The 18,915-nt window shown below is 41.3% G+C and overlaps 1 protein-coding gene and 1 non-coding gene across 3 annotated transcripts; both read left to right on the top strand.

Moving 5' to 3' along the window:
• Positions 1-11,469: 11,469 nt before the first annotated feature.
• On the top strand, positions 11,470-14,407 carry LOC131244329 (protein FEZ). Of its 2 annotated transcripts, none has more exons than XM_058243957.1 (3): positions 11,470-12,683; positions 12,984-13,285; positions 13,542-14,407. In XM_058243957.1, exons 1-3 carry the CDS (start codon positions 12,503-12,505, stop codon positions 14,241-14,243), a joined length of 1,185 nt encoding a protein of 394 aa, XP_058099940.1. In that variant the 5' UTR covers positions 11,470-12,502; the 3' UTR covers positions 14,244-14,407. The 2 variants fall into 2 exon arrangements, with proteins under 2 accessions (XP_058099940.1, XP_058099939.1); XM_058243956.1 differs by having other exon boundaries at positions 12,981-13,285.
• A 2,622-nt stretch (positions 14,408-17,029) lies between these two features.
• TRNAL-CAG (transfer RNA leucine (anticodon CAG)) lies at positions 17,030-17,110 on the top strand. The gene has a single exon. It is a non-coding gene; the product is annotated as a tRNA-Leu (tRNA).
• Positions 17,111-18,915: the final 1,805 nt, after the last annotated feature.

Raw genomic sequence — 18,915 nt, 5'->3', positions numbered from 1 at the left:
GGCAAGTGTTGTGCACCAATTTCCTTCGATGGTGCAATCTATCTGGACAGTTCATTGGGCAGGTCCATCCCATATGGACCATGAAGTTCATCAGGTGGATTTGACAGCATACCTGTCAAATTGGTTGGTCTTTTACCATTCAGTGTAGGCAGTTGCTAATATTCACAATAATTGTAATTCACCTCTTGGATGGTTTATATTTCTCCAATCAATGGGACTAAAAGGATTGAAGAGAATAGAGGAAATCCCAAGCATTTGGTTATCTTAGATGTGGCCATATCAATGGAAAGGGAGACTCATTATTACTTGAAATCTCACTTTCTCTGGTTCCATTGTGGAAGAATCAAAATGCCGGCAATTTTTCATGATCCATGGTGCCACCAAAAAATGAGTAATAATGAATCATAATTTTGTATTAGAGATTATGATTATGATTTTTAATCCTTACTATAATGCATAATTAAGATTAACTAAAATGAGATGAGCTCACTTTGAAGTGGCACCCAAACAAGCTCTTAGCCTGTTTTTTTTGGATGGACGGATGAATTGAATCCCCAACATTTTAAGTAGCCCTCAGATTGAAGTGAGGCGTTGCAGTCTACTGCTCACCGTCCAATGTAAATTTTGTTGATGCAGATGTTTCTGGACATGTGGGGGCCATCTGGTGATCCAAACTTTTGATCTGATTAGATATACGGCTGATGAGCACCAAAGCCCCACCAAACGACAGCTGAAGAAATGGTCCATATCCAAAGAGAGAAAAATGGTTCATGGGGGTTTGAACAACCCTTTGGAAAATTTCTGGGGGTACATCCATGGTGAGCTGTCCCAATTTGTATGGAATCATGTGCCGCAGCAAACTGCACGGATTGCTGATGGGTGGGACCTTGTAAGTAATGTTCTGTTCATGTCCATCCATGGCTTCTTGACTCGGAGATTCGGTGTGGCTCATTCGGGTTTGAGTCAAATCAGGGTGAATTGGGGAATATGACTCAGTGGTACCGACCTGTAACAGTGCTAAACGAGTCTGAGTCGACTCTGATGAGTCAGCAATCCATGTGCCCGACTCGAAACGGGAGTAGCTGCCATTTTGAGCCTTGTTCCCTCTGTCTGGTTATTCAGTTTGTAAAAGTGGTCTCATGGTTAGGTGATCTAGACCGCTGATTTGCGATCCCTAAGCCTTGCCCCAAAATCTCAAATGGATAATCACAGCTCTTTGATTGATGGTCCTATGGTTGCACATTTAACTCAATCGGGCCAAAGGTTTGGATGGAGGCATTTTTAGACAATGGGCCATTGGCAGTAGGGCGCATCTGATCAACACTCTAGATCGCTGAATCATGGGGCCACTTGTGAAAACTGGGTCGATGGTTGTGTAATTCCTTAGAAGTGGAACCTGCAAGCCTGTTGAGTTTCTTTCCACTTTTCTTCACCTGTGTCCTGTGTCATGTAAACCCCACCACGGCGTCCTCTCCTCTTTCTGCATCACATCAAACTGGTGCGCATGTAACTCACACGTACCTGGCCTGGTCATGTGGCGGCCTAAGCCGGTTCAATCTGGTTCAACCATCAATGTTGGCCCTGTATTAGGTAGAGATTTAGTCAAATACATACCCAAATATTGCAACATGATACGTTAGGACTTTGTATATAGTTGTGTTTCGATGATCCATACCGTTGATATATGGTTGGATAATGGATAGCCAATGAAAGAAAGAAAACAAAAAAAACTCTTAAATTGGATTATTTAAACCTTTTGAAATGTGGCACTTTTGCTTTGAAAATGGACGGTTACCATAATCTTGGTATTTTTATTAAAGGGTTGAAACATTAAATCGGAGAGATTTTTCAGGCATCCCCAATCCTTGGGATTGCTATATTCCAGTACGTTGGGATGTATTTGAGCAAACCTCTTTTCCATGAACACTGCTTTGAAAGCAAATGGACTGACACTGTGGATGGGCCACAACATCAAGGCGAACCAGGGGTAGCAATGGGCGGGCCCGTGCCAGGGTTGGCCCTAGTTCCTTAAGCTTTGTTCCTGACACTAAGCGCGCTGAAAAGTTCCCTGGTCCAGTCTTTGGCTCTAGGGGTGGCAATGGGTCATGTCCGTCTGTGGGTCAACTGCCCCAACCTGCTTTTGAGGTGGGTTTGGGCCAGGGCTAGAAAATGCAGCCATTTTCATAAATGGATTGATTGGGCTGGGTTGGACCATATCCAACCAGAGCTACCCGTTACTAATGGCCTGAGCTAGATTAGACAACCCAGCCCATGTTTGAATTTTAAGTAGACCAAGTGGGGCCATAAGTTAATAGGTTATGGGTCGGTTTGGGCACCAAAATTCCTGGCCTACAGGGAATGGGTCAGGATTGGGATGACCCGAACCCATTGTCACCCCTACTTTACCCTATGAGGGCAGAGCCGGCCAGGGCCGCCCTGTAAACAAAAGATTCAAATGAACAAACTTTGGAATAGTCCAATAAATTTCTTTCTTCCATGATATACTCCATTTACTACGAGTTGCCGCCCTGTAAGGAAACGATGCAAGCAAACAAAGGTTTGGGATAGTCCCACAAAAGTGTTTTTATTTGTTTATTTATTATTATTTTTAAGTTATCCACCATCTACAACGAGTCTATCATATAAACGGTTTGGAGCCCTGGAACATTACTCAAATCCGTGAGTGTCTTTAAATTATAAAGTACACTGGTCTCAAGTTTCTTTAAATTATCCATTCCTTTTTTGAACGCTTATTGTATCCTATCCCGCCCATCTCCAGATAGGAACAGGTATAGCCTCTGACACTTCACCGTGATGTATGGGTTTTATCAACTTTGCCATATCATTTTAGTGTCTTACTCTTAGCTCCAAAATGAGGCAGATCGAAGGCTCAAGTGGACCATGCTGCATGAAGTACCAGAGGTAGTGACATCTATCGTTGAAACCTTCCTAGGGCCCACCATTATTGTTTAGTGCCATCCATCCTGTTCATAAGGCCACATATATTTGGATGAAGGGAAAACACAAATATCAGTTCGATCCAAAACTTCTAAAGCTCCCACGAAGTTTTCAACAGCAAGAGTTTAATCCTCATTATGTAGTCCACTTAAGGCTTTGATCTGCCTTATTATTGGGCTTATACACTAAATGACATTACGAAGTTGATGGATGGTGGCAATAAAACCCATTCATCATGGTGGCCCCTCAGAGCCCCTGCCTATTACCATCTGCAGACGGCTGGGGCAGGATACAATCCACGGTCTCCTTTTTTTTTTAAAAAAAAAAATAAATGGTGGTCCACTTGATGGTTGGATTAGGCCTACAGGCCAGACTAGGCCCTTCATCATTGACCAGGTCCTGGCCTTACTCAAACACCCGGCCTAGATTTCAAGCCTAGGTTGACCCTAGGCCAAGTTTAGGCGCCCAAGCTCAAGGGCCCAGTCCATTGTCACACCTGATCCCAACGTATAAATAAATTAATAAAAAGGTCATCTTCTCATGTAATCCGATTGTATAGAATGTAAGACTATGATTTTAACCTAATTGTGTTTTATGCTGTCCTTTGCTCTCTGCTCCTATTAATCCTCAATAACTAAATATCACTATCATGCTCTTTTTTCCTTTCTTTTTTCTTTTTTCAGTTTTAATCAATTAATATATGAAATAAGGGCCGCCCATCTCTTTCATGATTTGTATCCTTTCATTGATCTTAGCCACAGAAACCCTAAACCCTAAAATATTAAAATTGCATATTGTAAGAATAATAGAGAAATCTTGATTAATGTTATTTTATTGCATTAACTTAAGATGGCTACTTTGGAGTTCTCTTTTGGCCTTACATTCATTAAGATGAGGCTTGAATAGTAAGTTATCAAGATAGGAAATTAGTACAAACTTCATTATAATACTAGCAATATTAAATGAAGGGAGTTTTCAAGTACTAGACTCTTGTAATTGTTTATCACCATTTTGAAAATGGTGGTGACTCATCCTACTTGTTTGTGGCACTCATGCATGCGTATCCAGGCCATCTAAACTGTGGGTCACACTGATGAATCAATTACACCCCTCCAATTGATGGTTATCAAATGGATGATTAGAAGAAAATAATGACTTGCTCAAATTCTAATTAAGGGCAAAAAATCGGATGGCTATAATCATTTGATCCGTGTAATTTTCTGGGTAAGCTCCATGCGATTGGGCCAGCAATTCGGACTGTCTAGATTGTTTTATGTGTGTGCTGTGTGTGTGGTGGAAGAGCTACTACAATTTCTAAAATGGTGGTGAACCATCAATTAAGTATATTAAAAGCTTGATGTATTAACTCATGAGTTAATGTCGTGGCTCTTTTGGGGGAGCGGATTAGGTGCGACCCCGGCCTCACCCAAGACGGTGTGGCCCACCTTGATGTATATATTCTATGTCCACACCATCCAACAGTTTTTCCAGAGACCATTTTAAGCTATGGGCCGAAAAACGAAATATATCTTTCATTTTATTTTTTAATTTTTTGGGTTAGCTTGTACACACCCATGGGTCGAAAAACGAAATATATCTAATTCTCAGGTAGACCGTACTATAAGAAACAGTGGTGATTGAGCGACCGACCATTAAAAATTTCCTAGGGCATACCGTACTGTTTCTATTATGTTTACTTACCATCTCACCTGTTGATAACAAAAGTCTGATGAAGGGGAAAAACAAATATCAGCTTGATCCAAAACTTTTGTGGCCCGTAATAAGCTTTTAATGGTTAATCGCTAATGTTTCCTATGATATGGTTCAGCTGAGAATTTGATCTGCTTCATTTTGGGTTCATGCCCTGAAATAATTTAGAAAAACGGATGGATGGTATGGATATAGAATACATGCATCAAGATGGGTCCCACAGCAAGGGACTATACCGTCTTGGGTGAGCATGTAATCCCCCATTTAAATGGGTTACTAGTTTCTGAGAAAAATGTGGATTCCTGCAAACATGTTTTCTGTGAGCTTCGCATATGAGGTACTGGAGCTTTACTACTGTGCAATAAAGCTCATGTACGTGCCACACGTGCCAACATGGCATGGCATGATAGGTTGTTGGAACGACACCATTATATTTATATTGATGGCCCCCAACCCAAGAATGAGGTTGATCCACTGTTCAAGTGGGCCATAGTTTGTAAAACAAATATACGGCTCTGAAAATTTGGCTGAAGTTTTCTAACCCATCCATTTATTTCGATTACTGGGGCCCACATGATGAGTGGATCAGATTTATTTTTAGGAAGACACGTACAAGGTTGGACCAAACTGGTGGATGGATTCCATCTGGCATTTGTGTGGCATTTACATGAACTCTATTCCACCCATCGAGGGGCAATCTAGTCGTATCTTTCCTTTATATGGAACGATCAAATTACCCCTTTGTGGGCAATTCATGGGAAAAAACAACTAATTACAACTGATTATTGATGTGGAACCGCCTACAATGCATTGCATGTGAACTTCGCATGCAATGGTGCACACGTGCCAATGTTATCTGACCCCATGCAAAAGGTGGATCCCACCATGAGGATCTTTTGGCAATAAATCCGGCTGTTCTGCTCATCAGGTGGGCTAATGAATCAGATTGCCACTACGTCCAGTTAAACCGTCCATTATTTCTGTATAGCGTGGCTCGCTTGATAAGTGAACCGGGTTGATTTTTGTTCTTGGTGATCTCCATGGTGGGGCCTACGTTTCACATGGCTTGGATATCATACACATGCCATATATTGGAAGGTGTGTACCCATGGGATGCATTGTAGGTGAACAGCCTTTACTAGTCTGATGAGAGTTGTTGCATGGGAAAGAGGTCAGTGTTTTTCCACAATTTCAAGTGTGATGCATAAGTCATGGCCAACAAAATCATTAAAAAATAATTATAACAAGTAAATGATAATTAATTAAGTGGACATGTTTGTATTATGAGCAATTATCTTACACTCTAGCAGATCATACTCAATCACACATCCGAATCCAGATCCAGATCCATCAGGCACGTGCGGTGTATGTATGGCCCACTCCATAGTCCAAAAATCACACTGATCAATCAATCCTCACCACCTACGACTTATAGATGGCTAAAAGAAAATTGATCAATGGCCCAGATTCGAATAGCAAAATCACAGAGGTCGGACTATCTGACCACTGTAAATCCTCTTCCCATCAGAACCATGGACCATGATTTGAGCAATCTGGATTGATACAGATGTATGACACATGTATGTCTAGTGCGTGGTTGAGTATGATCCATGATCTTCCAAAGAATTGCATGGTTCCTCTAAAAACAATGAGAAAAACTCTGATACTCTGACAGAGTATGATGATTGATACGCAGGTAATCAAAACTTGTTCACGTGGCAGACGAGTAATTGAAATTAAAACATCCAAATTGTGTATCACAATAAGGATGGAATATGAGCCCAAATTATACTTATTTGATTATCTGTATTTCCTATTGGTGGATACTTAAAATGGACGGTTGAAATCGAAACTATCCAATGGTCTGATTTCCCCAAACATGTATGCTCTAATCAGAGGTTAGAATTGATCAAATAACAAGATATTATGAACGATGATCCATTCCAGTGGGTTCTCCAATTTGGACGGTTTAAATCGAGCAACAAATGCCATGTGTACAATTTCTAAGAGCCGGCGTATCAAGCATCATTCTCAGACGGAGTATCAAATAGCTCCCCAAAAACAATTCCATTCCTACATTGGAAACATGTGTTGTTTATGGGGGTTAAGTGTTCACATAGAATGAGGATAGGAGACTTGGGTTTGAAGGTTTTGACCCTTTATTTTTGTATTTTTTTAAACTTGAGTTGCACGCTTGCAAGGTGGGCCGCAAAATCAAGGTCAAGGAATGGACAAGATGGGTTTAAAACGAGGGCTAGATTTGGGGAATTTCATTGAATTTTGAGTTCCAAGTTAGGGAATTTGACTCTATGAACTTCCCATTTAATACAATCTCCTTCCTTTGTTCTCCACTCAGCAGACATGGTTGGTATACTTGGGAGTTCTTTACTACTCACTAATAGGGAACTTCCCAATGTTCATGGACTTTGTACATGTGGGGCCCATGGTTTGGTGATCTAGACCATTGGTCTTGTGGCTCCCATTATGGACGGACCATATTATCAGAAAATCTCTTCGTTAGGATAACTCTAACCTTTGAACTGTTACAATGCAAATAAGTGATTAAGAGGGCACATGAACAATCCACGTTCACTGGAAATGGCCACAGATTAGGCGGCTAGGATTTAAGTTTAGGTGATTTTGAATCATGGCCCGTCCATGACGGGAATGAGATCAATGGCTTGAATACATGTGAAGTGGTAGGATACTGAATATGATGGTTTTTTTTTTTTTTTCACGTGCTCAAAAGCAAGAAAAATAAATGATCTGTGACTTACATGCCATCGTAATATTATATACGCAACTCCATCTACACCGTGCATATAGTCGCCACTTAGGGTCGTGATTCACTAAGGGCCCACACATGCGCAGCAAAGAAACGTGTCAAAATCACTGTGTACGGAACATGTATCATAGATCCTGGCCATTCATCAGGCCGTGAACTGTGAACATGCTGTGTACAAAAAATAAGGGTAGTGTGCACTCATCATGTGAGCCACAGATGTACATTGAATCTGAACTGTTAGACTTCTTTTACCAACGGTCCATTTTTCTCCTTAAAGTTTGGCTTCACCGCTCAACTGACCAACATCATTTGAACCAGGACATGTTAACAAAGTACCTTATCTGATGAATGGCCGGGATCTCTGACACGTAAGCCATAGGGCCGGATCTCCAACACGTCTTCCAACCCCACACATAAGGGGCCCTCACAGAATCACGATTCACGACCCAACCGAATATTACACCGACTGATGTCTTAAAAACCCCACCGATCCACGTCTAATGAACACTCAATGGTCCGAACTCATCAAACAAGTGCACCTTGATCGGCGGTTAGGATTGTCCAACCAACCTAGTTTTGGGGCCATTGGACGGTTCAATTGAAGATACATGGATGATACATATACCTTCGCTGAGTGAATGAGTATGGATATCATACTCCCCAATCGTATATTATAAATCCCCGCAGGCCTACTTTTCCACTTTCTCTTTTCTTTTTTCTTTTTTTAATATTCACATGCAACACGGTGTATGTCAACTTTCATATACAACACGTCGCTTATGTCTAACATACGAGCTGTGCAAATGATGTTCTGACTCCTTCACATACCTACACAGAAAACCAGGATGGTCCATTCATCACGGGAGGTATGCTGTTGAAATAAATGGACAGCCGATGGTCACACTCAATGTATGCATGTGGCCCACCTGAAAAGATATATCTTCCGATTTTCTGTCCTAGTGATCTTGATAATACGGCCTACCTTTTAGACGGCTCGGATGTTCCGATAAATTGACGCGTTCTCAGTGCTAAACTTTGCATGTTTAGGTAACGGTCTCTTACCCTTTTTGTCCTAAGACCACTCCCATGATTTTAGCTAGATGGCCACGTGGCAGTCTTCATAAAACGCATGACCAAAATCTACCTCACGTGCAGCCGCTCGTGACATGATGCCGGGAGCGTTTTCGCTATCAAAAGAAATTAGTGTACATTGGTTTTTTCTAACATCCGCCACGTGGCTGAACTGTGTTAACGTACACAAACATCTTATTTCATCCGTCCCATTCAGCACTGCTGATGGTTTGATTTTCGCAATTTCATTTTATGATCCAATCAAGAAGAAGTGGCCTTATCAATTGGACGGACCAGATTTGATATTCATTCACCCTTTTGAAGCATGTCGTTGTTAATCCAAACCATTCATTAGATTTCCGACCCCTTGGATGGATCACCTTCCACAAGGTGATATCAATGGTTATACCTCCATTCTCAAATAAATAAATAAAAATCCGGTTAGGACCATGGACTACAAGTGCACCGGAAGCAACCTAGGAATAACAGATCCACCCGGCCATCAGGTACACCGCCACATCTTCACCATAGATTATAAAAATCAATAAAATCCAAGACTTAAGTGGGCCATACCATAGGGAATGGTGTAAAATCATTCCTAAAAACTTTAAATTCACCTGGTGTGGTCCACATGAGTATTGGAATGTATTGAATTTCCTGGAATCCATTTGTCTTGGCGTGATACGTCAGATGAGTGGATTGGATGGAATAAATACACCATGTTGGACCCCACAAAAAACTTGGATGATTTTAATGGTGGGACTTCCCATGTCAAATATTTTCTATGGTGTGGCCCACCTGAGTGTTGAACCGGCCTGATTCTTTTTTTTTAACATAAACACATGGTGGCACACCTGTTGGACGGCGTGGATCTCATTGATTCCCCGTGTCTGTACCAAAGCTACTCCAGTGTTTCCTTAGTGCCATCCATACAGTGATTTTCGGACCATAGACAATCGAAGAGGTGTCCCACCCACTGAACGGTCGAAATGGACACGGATGCTCGTTGGTTGTGTCCAAAGAACTTTCACATAGTTCAGCTATAACGTGGACGTTAGAAAAACACCATGGTTGTGTATGCCTAGATATGGCGATCCAGACCATGCCCCAAAAGACTCTGATTGGAAGATCCTAACCATGTAAGCTTTTGCCTTTACTCCTTCGAATCATTCTACTGCTGCACTTTTCTTCCTACCATCTATTTAAAGGCCATCCATCGAGTGGCTCGGATTGTCCCATGGGGAAGATTTTTTTTTTTTCCTTTTTGCGTCGTCCATCGGAGCCATTGTCCATGTCAACAGGCCCTACTTGTACAGACTCAAGGCCCGAGGATATACTGTATTTCTTTAGGCCGAGGATCATATAATTCTTCTTATATTTAATTAGGATCGGAATCCTATGCAACACCCAAGCTCTATTGGGCCAGCTGTGATGTGCGTGTAACATCCCCTCCGTCCATCCGCTGCACCACATTTTCATCCAAGCCTTATGGGGCCAACCGTCATGTTCGTGTAACATCCGTTCCATCCATTTGCTGCACTACCTCATTTTCACCACACATAACAACTATCCGATCGATCCAAAGGTAAAGTGGGCCGCACCACTAGACAATGTAAAATCACGCTGGAAGCCTCTAAATTTGCGCGGTGTAGGCCACCTAAGGTTTCGATCAGGTTATATTTGGGATGACCTTTCGTTCCTGGGGGGCTCGCCAGATGAACGGGTGGGATGTCATATAACCAATAAGATCGGACTGGGGAAGGCTTCCTTGGTGGGCGTGACCATCCCACTCTTCGCTGGTGTGGCGTACATGAGTTTTGAACGGGCCTGATTCACGGGATCGAGATACTAAAGTGAGGTTTCACAACTGATGGACAGAGTGGATGTCAAACAAACATCATGGTGGGACCAAAGAGATCGGATCCTCCATGCTACTCCTACCGTAGGTGTTGTACAGGATTCCAGTCCATCTCAACACAGATCTCCCGAAATGACCAAAACACCCTTATGGAATAAATATATAGGTTATTCTGATGCATCACAACGTAAACAGTGCCCCCACGCGACATAGGGCCCACGGTTTGCGGTTTTCATCCGTTGATCTTAAGCAACGCACAAGAGTTGGGAGATGCCCAAAAACTTCCCAAGATCAGTCAAATACAACCCTTGGATCAATGAAAAATCATCAATCCACTTGGGGTGAATCATATAACGGTCTGGATCACAGAATCATAGTCATGTTCTGGTGCTTCAGAAACTTATATTTGTACAACTTATATGACTGAGGATGTGTAGATCAATCTGAACCGACCAACCAATGGATCACCTCATGGATGGGTCACTGATTAAAAATTGCAAATGGATCAACTATTTATAACCGTTTGATCTATAGATTTATTTCTGAACCTTTTCTCTACTTTCCTGATCATTCGGATAGTTATGAAATTCCAAACAGTGCAATTTTTCGGCCATGACTCATATACGGTGGTCCAGTAATTGGACGGTCCAGATCCACAGCCAAAGTGTGCCAATAAAATTTCGTAAGGTCAAGATTATTTGCTAAGCCCGATAAGCCATCCGGAAGGTTCAAGACCCTTGATGAGTAGTTGGTTGCAGGTGGAACCCTAACCTCACCAAACTTCAGGGGCAAATTAGTCATAGGCCAGTCGGGAACGATAGCATCTGAGGTGTCAAGGTTAGCAGACTTCCAAGGAATTTGTAGCCCTTAATGCAACTTGTGGGACCCAGGTTGGTGGGTCTAAGTGGGCCCCACCTCCACAGCAACTCTTTTGTAGCCCTTAATGCAACTTGTGGGACACGGGTTGGTGGGTCTAAGTGGGCCCCACCTCCACAGAAACTCATTTCATAATATATACGAGGAATCTCTAAATAAAAGATACCAAATACGCACTGACATGTAAAGCATCCACATCTGACAGAGAATAAGGATTAGAAGCTCCTGAGAAGAAAATGAAATGGGATTTTTGGATCATGAGATAACTTTTTCTTTTCTTTTATTTTGTTTTTTGTTACTATTTTTTAAAAGGGTTTGAAAGAATTTTTCAGAGAATCTAGGGATTGGATTTGAATATAGTTTTGAATCCTAGTGATGGGAAGTGGACCACCCCATGTATAAAGAAATCCAAAAACAATAGAAAAAGTCCCATTGAAGCCTGGTTTGTCTTGGTTTGGCAAAGGATGATAAATAAGCTTTGGTGGCATGAATATTAGAAATGTGAAAAGAAAACGATTGAAAATCCCAAAAAACTGCTGATTTTGTAGTCTCATGAAATCCCCCTCCTTGGATTTAAACAACCCAACTGCACTCAACAAGAGGAGGAAGTAAGAGTCCTCGTTGAAATCCACTCTCTGACTTGGGTGGTTCCTTGGTAGCTGTACTTCTTCACTTCCTTGAATTGTTTTTTTAAACATCTTTGCTTAAGTTTCTGTATCTCACAGTCGCCGCGATCGTCGCAGAAACACGCCCTTCGTTACAGTCTTCCTGAAAGGACGGCCGATCCTTCGGCGGCAGGACCCACTTAACAAGGCATATAATGGCATTAAACCAAGTGAATGGAGCTGTGAACTGGGTTTCTTGAGCTCATTTCAGTTCATAGAGTTCATGTTCCAGATCTGCTTAACAGCTTAAAAACTACTGCTGTTAGGAAGTATCTTAGATTTCTATAGATGGGTCTTGTTTAGATTTCTAGAAGCTACTCTTTTAGTTGAAAGAACTGGGTTTTGGTTTTTAGATTTGAAGAGAAGATAAAAACTGTTTTCTATCAGTGTCCTATACAGTATAGAACTCTTCCTGCCTGTTTTTGTTTGGTTTGAAGAGGAGAATACATGAACTCTTATGTAGAAGAGTGAAGATTTTAGGATTGAAAATTTGAAAAAAGGAAGTTCGGTTTGGTTTCTCTCTTTCTTTTCTCTTAGTTGCTGAGAAGAGGGTTGGGGTCTAAGAGAAGAGGGAAAGAAATGGATGAGAAGTGTGATGTGGATAAGGTAGATGAAGTGATGCTGCCTGGGTTCCGATTTCATCCGACAGATGAGGAGCTCGTTGGGTTCTATCTGAAGAGGAAGGTTCAACAGAGGCCTCTGTCTATTGAGCTTATTAGGCAACTGGATATCTACAAGTTCGATCCATGGGATCTTCCAAGTAAGCTATTTCATGTTTGCTGCATCACTTGCCTCAGTGTTTTCAGTAAGAAAGAAACAGTTCTTAGATTTTTCTTCTCTTTTGCCTATGATGGTGTTGCCTTTGATTTTTTTCGTGTCAGTTCTACTTATGGTTTGTTTCCAGTAGTTATTTCATCAAAAGATTCAGCAGATTTTTATTTTTATTTTTTATTCTCACCAAATCAATTGAAATTTCTACTGTTTGAAACTCTTTCTTCTTTAATTCCCGCTACTAAAGTCTTGAACCTGACGAAGCATTTTGTCTGCTTTTTGCAAGAAGAGCTGGCGACCACTGGGGAGAAGGAATGGTATTTCTACTGTCCAAGAGACAGGAAGTATCGGAACAGCGCTAGGCCTAACAGAGTCACAGGAGCTGGGTTTTGGAAAGCGACCGGAACGGACAGACCCATCTACTCCTCTGAAGGAACCAAGTGCATAGGCCTGAAGAAATCACTCGTGTTCTACAAAGGAAGAGCTGCCAAAGGGATCAAAACCGACTGGATGATGCATGAATTTAGACTGCCTTCTATCACCGATTCATCAATGAACAAAAGGCCTGTTGATAAAAACCTTCCTGCCAATGTAAGTCCCATAGCCACCATGGTCTTAAAATCGATTTCGGATTGCAACTTGCAAAGGCTTCGAAACCATCAGGACTTGTTTGGTTTTGGCCTACATGAAAAATCACGCATTGGCTCGTCCTTTAACACTTGTTTGTGCAAGTGGCTCTGTTTGTTCTCCAGCAAAACAGAGTAGACTCAAATGGTTTTCCTTAGCTTATTCTCTTATCACTAGTAATTTTGTAAACTCATCAGTCTTTCATTCCTTGTACTTGCAGGACTCATGGGCTATTTGTAGGATCTTCAAGAAAACCAACTCCATGGCGCAGAGAGCTCTCTCCCAATCTTGGGTATCTCCACTACCCGAAACTACCAGCTCGGACATATTTTCGTACACTAGGCATGGGACCCAGTTCACTTCAGAGAACATCTCATGCACTACTGAAGCTGGATCGGCTATCCAGTTCTGTGGTAACAGTGACTTACATCAGTCCAATGCTAATTTCTCGTTACTAGATATCCCCTCCTACAAACCCATCAATCCAACTGTCTATAAGCCGGCTCCACTCCCCATCTTGACCACAGAAATCCCCCCTGGCTTCATGTTCGCCCCAGTCGATATGCCAGTACCCACAAAGTGCCATGTTGATGTCGCATCTGTGCTTCTAAATCTGTCTCCTTCGATACTTGCGGATGCCGGCAAAGGTTCCGCGAGCATAGACTTTGGGTCACAGCAGCAATGTAACAGTTTCACCGTCAATCTACAGCAGGAGGTGCATGGAAACATGGAAAACAAAGAGGAGATGAACACGAGCACATGCCCCATGAACAACCAGTGGGGAAGCTCAAGGACAGTTGGTTTTCCCTTCAATCTGCCGTCGGATCTGTCTGACGAATGGAAATCTAATTCAATTTGGGAGTCTCTCCCCTGCCCTAGTGAGATGTCCACAAGCTATTCCACAAACAAGTGCTACAATTGATGAACTCAAACATACTCTTAAGTACTTATATATTAGTACGAAGTAAGTCAAGAGTTCATCGAGAAGGATTCAGATACGTCGTCATGTATTACTGTAAATCATGTCTGTATTCGTAAGCTTGTGAAACAGAACACATATGTTTGATTATGTCACGCCAATCTATCCTAAAGTTTTTTTACGAATCAATGCTGAAGGTTTACAGCTGCTACTGAGTAATTTGTGAATCTTCATTTGTCGCTTTGATAAATTACACAACGAAAATTTCAGTTATAGTCTATTTGAATATAAAAGAGGTCATGTTCGGACAACAAAAATCTACATCCCGTCTTCTATTGCGTATGCTCCCTATGTTTGTTGCTTTGCTTGTTTGCGTCATCAACTGTCGAGTGCAAGTTTCACTTGAAGAAGCATAAAGCACATGTGATCCCTCATTTTCATTCCTTTTTCATTTGTGATAAGGTAAAATTCAAGGGTTTGTTTGGGTCCCACTTAAAAAAAAGTTCAAATAATTTTCATGAGGTTACAAAACATGACTCAAGGGCCTGTTTGGGCTGTTTGGGTGCCACCTAAAACTGAATTTATCTCATTTCAGTTAATTGTAGTTATGTATTAGAGATCATATTTTTTTTGGTAAGGTTTAAAAAATAATCTTAAAGATCATATTTCTTTCTGGTAAGGATTAAAAAATAATTTGATAACCAACAATCATAATCTTTAATACATAATCACAATTAACTAAAATAAATGAACTCATTTTTAAGCAGCACCTAAACAGTCCCTACGTTTTCAGGAACGACCTGAAAATGTTTTATAGATAGTATGAATGGGATAAATCAAGCGAAATGCAGATCAACGGCTCTAGTTTGTCCATCTAACTGAATCCTTTTGGAGAATTGTCAATGCGGCTGCACTTTTGAGTACGTTTTGATTAATGAACTGGTCACTGAAAGGCACAAACCAAAGCCTGTTTCTTCACTGAAAGGTTGCATCCGTTCCAACAATTCCAGCTGAAAGAACATACCAATGAATTTCCTAACATTTTTCAGAAGGATTGATGAGCCAAACATATTGTGAGAACAACAGATTAGGTGATTACATCACATTTGATTTCCTTAATTACCATGCTTCTTAAAAATCCAATCTGCCTGATTTAGTGTACATGGTGAAAATGGCACTGACCACAAATACATCCAACTACCAGATCAGCTGTAAAAACGTTGGAGTGTGTTGGTTTCATCATATCTCATTGCGATTGTTGTCGTCGCCATAATAATTTGGAATATTCTTAAATCCACTTGATCTTCAAATGATGACCTATCTAAGGTGTCCCATAAATTCGATGGTTTAATATAGGTAATTCATGCTATTTGTACAACTTCCAAGTGCCCAAGCATCAGCCATCACACTAATGGTCCACATTCAAGGCAGCAAGGGGCTGTCAATGGGCCTGGCTTGGATCGGGCTACGATGATAGGCCGCCCGAGCCCCACCAATGATGATTTATGGTTGGCCTGAGCCCAATGCGGGCTATCCACTAAAATTCTTACATGACAAATGACAGAAATTCACTCAAAAATCTAAAATGGCAGGGTTAGGCTGACAGGCTTTTAAACAAAACTGAAGACCGGTCAAGTTATTAGAGGGGCTTAAATTTTAGGCCCGCCTAACCCTCGGGCCCAGTTTTCCATCCCCAGACCAGACTGATGTCTGACAGGCTAGCCAGGCCAATTGACAGCCGTACATGGGAAGGAAGGCTGAAGATCGTATGGCTAGGATTTTCAATCAGACTCCCAAATGCACCAACGGCTTGCAAATGGAGGGTGAACTGAAAAGCTGAGGAATCGAAAGAGCGTGAATGTAAATGCAAAGGGAATGATCACGTACAGACTAGAAGGGTGTCCCCATGTATATTCTGCAGTCTTTTGTGCCAAATTCTCACATGCTTATGACATGCAAGCCATCAGGAGTGGCAACAGGTCAGGTCATACCTGATGATTAACTGGCCGAACCTGCTTTTGAAGTGGGTTGGGCTAGGGTTAGAAATGTGACCTATCCTAAACAAATGGGTTGGGCTTGGGATCAACCCTACCCTACTCGACCTGACCCAGAGCTGCCCACATAGGTTACCAATGGGTTGAGCCAAACAACCAGACCTAAACCAAGCCCCCCCCCAAAAAAAATAAATAAATAAAAAAAATAAAATAAAAATGGAATTTATTATTTTTTTCTTTTTTATTTATTTTTACGTATATACATACATATCCACTATTTGGGCTAGGTTGTGCTGTATTTCATTCTTAAACCTGGGTTGGGTCATGGCCAGTTGGAATGGGTTGGGTTTGATGAATTTTAAGTGGGTCAAGTTGGGTCAGAGGGTAACAAGTCGTGTGCCAGGTTTGGGCAAGATTTCTTAGGCCGCTTAGTAAATGAGTAGGGCTTGGGCTGACATCGAGCAGGTAAGAGCTTGACTCATTGCCACCCCTGCAAGCCACGCAAGAGCTTGGTGTGGGGAACAACAGGCGTGGAAATCAGGTCACCTCATTTTTCATTTAGGCAACACCACTGGATCCAATGAATGACTGATGACCTGATCCAACTTAGTTGCGGTCCACCTTACGAAAGATTATCCTAATTTTGCACCGATTGATCTTCACCAAGATCCACAATTCTTTTGATATATTACACATGCGACACGTGTGTGGAAAATAGGTAATATGTTAAGCTAAGATGTTGTATGATTCTATTTCTCACTTATATATCTTTCTTGAGATCTTACAATCACAACTGTCAAGATGGCCGAGTTGGTCTAAGGCGCCAGTTTCAGGTACTGGTCCGAAAGGGCATGGGTTCGAATCCCATTCTTGACAAATATTATTTTTCACCTAATGTTTTTTTAAAAAAAATCTTAATGCTCAATTTTGTATTGATCTGTACCGTTTATATGGTGGGCCTATTTGTGGATGGGTTGTTTGTTAATACTACCACTCAATTTGGATGTTCTTCAGTGATCTAACCGTTAATATAGTGGTGTCTGCGTGGGTAGCTTATTTGTTCATCTTTGTACTCATTTTTGGTATATCTACTCTTCCCTCCTGTCTATGCAACAATAAACACTCATTTTTGTATTAGTAAATGGTCAAATTTAGATATTTTTTTATTCGTACAAAATAAAAATAATTAATTTTTTTTTGTTTTTTATTACTTTTGACATGTTTACATGTTTAAATTGGTAGCTTAGCTGACCTTAGTTTCCAAAGGTAGGCGTTCGTGTGGTATGGGCTATATGAGTTTTGAATCTAACTGATATTTAGATTCTTGTCTTACTGTAGTTTTGCCAAACTAATGAATGGAGCCGATTTGTCACCGGCACATCTCTCTCTCTTTTTATTTTTATTTTTACACACGCACTACCCCCACACACTCACGCCCTAGTGGAATTTCACCACCTATGGGTACTCGAACCCTTGACGGGTGTTGAAACTTCTTGTTACTAGGGCACAGACAATCTAGGTCCCACAATTTTACCTCTTGGGCCACTTTCATCCTTTCATTGGCATAGACCAGGCTGCCCCACTATGCAACCAAATTTGATCAAGTAGTAGGATGTTGTTAAAGATGGCCCACGTAAGCATGGAATAGAACGAACAACTTTCAAATATGTTTTGCACTGGTCCATCTGTTAAGAGTGGTGTGTCACTTGCTTACGTTGAATTTAAGCTATTCCTAAAAAAACGTAGATTGCATGATGACTCTAGCACTACATACATAGATGGGAGGTGTTAGAAATTTGATTGGATCACATACCTATGTTTGGAGCTGGCCGAGTTGAGTATGAACTAACCTAACAACTTCAAATATACTCTCCCATGAGCTCATCCCCAACAACAACAGCACATGGTCTAATGAAATCCTTCCATGTCTTGGCACACAATCCTAACTCTCTTTATTTTTTTCTTCAGAGATATGATAAAACAGAGGTGTGATGTTTTTACATCCATGTGGATAACTAGACTCACACCCATCTCTACAGGTGATGCATGAATAAAGACCATCCATCTAGTTCAACTCACTGAAGGGCAGTCCGAGCCAACCACCTTTGAAGTCAATGTTTGAAGACGTCTATTATCTTTTATGGACCATCGACAGCAGAGTCCAATAGCAACCTGCCACCTTGACGGTGAAGGTAGATACCTAGACTTGCACCCATCACTTCAGGTGACGCATGAATCAAGACTATCCACATCTATTTCTACCCACGAAAGGACAATCCAGCCAACCACTTTTGAATTCAATGTTTGAGGATGTGATTCGCATCCATCTCTACAGGTGACGCATGAATCGGGACCATCCATCTAGTTCTCCTAACGATCAAAGGTAGGCCACATACAAGTAATATAGTTGGCATGGAACAGCCACCTTTAGTTTTGTGTAGGGTCCATGGTGCTGTCTACATCTCATCCAATCCATCTATCTAATGTGTCTAATCAAGATGAAAGCATTTGCCAAATCCTGAAGTATTCCAAAATTCATGTGGGCCTCAACAAGTGAATTTATAGGTTTAGGTATAATTTCAAGCATACCGGCTGGTTTGAATTAATCATCCTATTTTTGAAATCCAGGCAAACAAGAGGTGTTGTAAGTGATGGACGGTCTGAATCTCATATTACTTGTT

The sequence above is a fragment of the Magnolia sinica genome, chromosome 4, assembly GCF_029962835.1.
Source record: "Magnolia sinica isolate HGM2019 chromosome 4, MsV1, whole genome shotgun sequence".
NCBI classification, from domain to species: Eukaryota; Viridiplantae; Streptophyta; class Magnoliopsida; order Magnoliales; family Magnoliaceae; genus Magnolia; species Magnolia sinica.
Note: the sequence above shows the minus strand (reverse complement) of the source record. Positions and strands in the feature narration are given on the sequence as shown.

Bases quoted from the DNA above. Each gene is read 5' to 3' on its own strand.
- LOC131244329 (XM_058243956.1), top strand. From the start codon at position 12,503: ATGGATGAGAAGTGTGATGTGGATAAGGTAGATGAAGTGATGCTGCCT. The intron at 12,684-12,980 runs GTAAGCTATTTC...GCTTTTTGCAAG, and splicing joins CGATCCATGGGATCTTCCAA to AAGAGCTGGCGACCACTGGG. The intron at 13,286-13,541 runs GTAAGTCCCATA...TTGTACTTGCAG, and splicing joins ATAAAAACCTTCCTGCCAAT to GACTCATGGGCTATTTGTAG.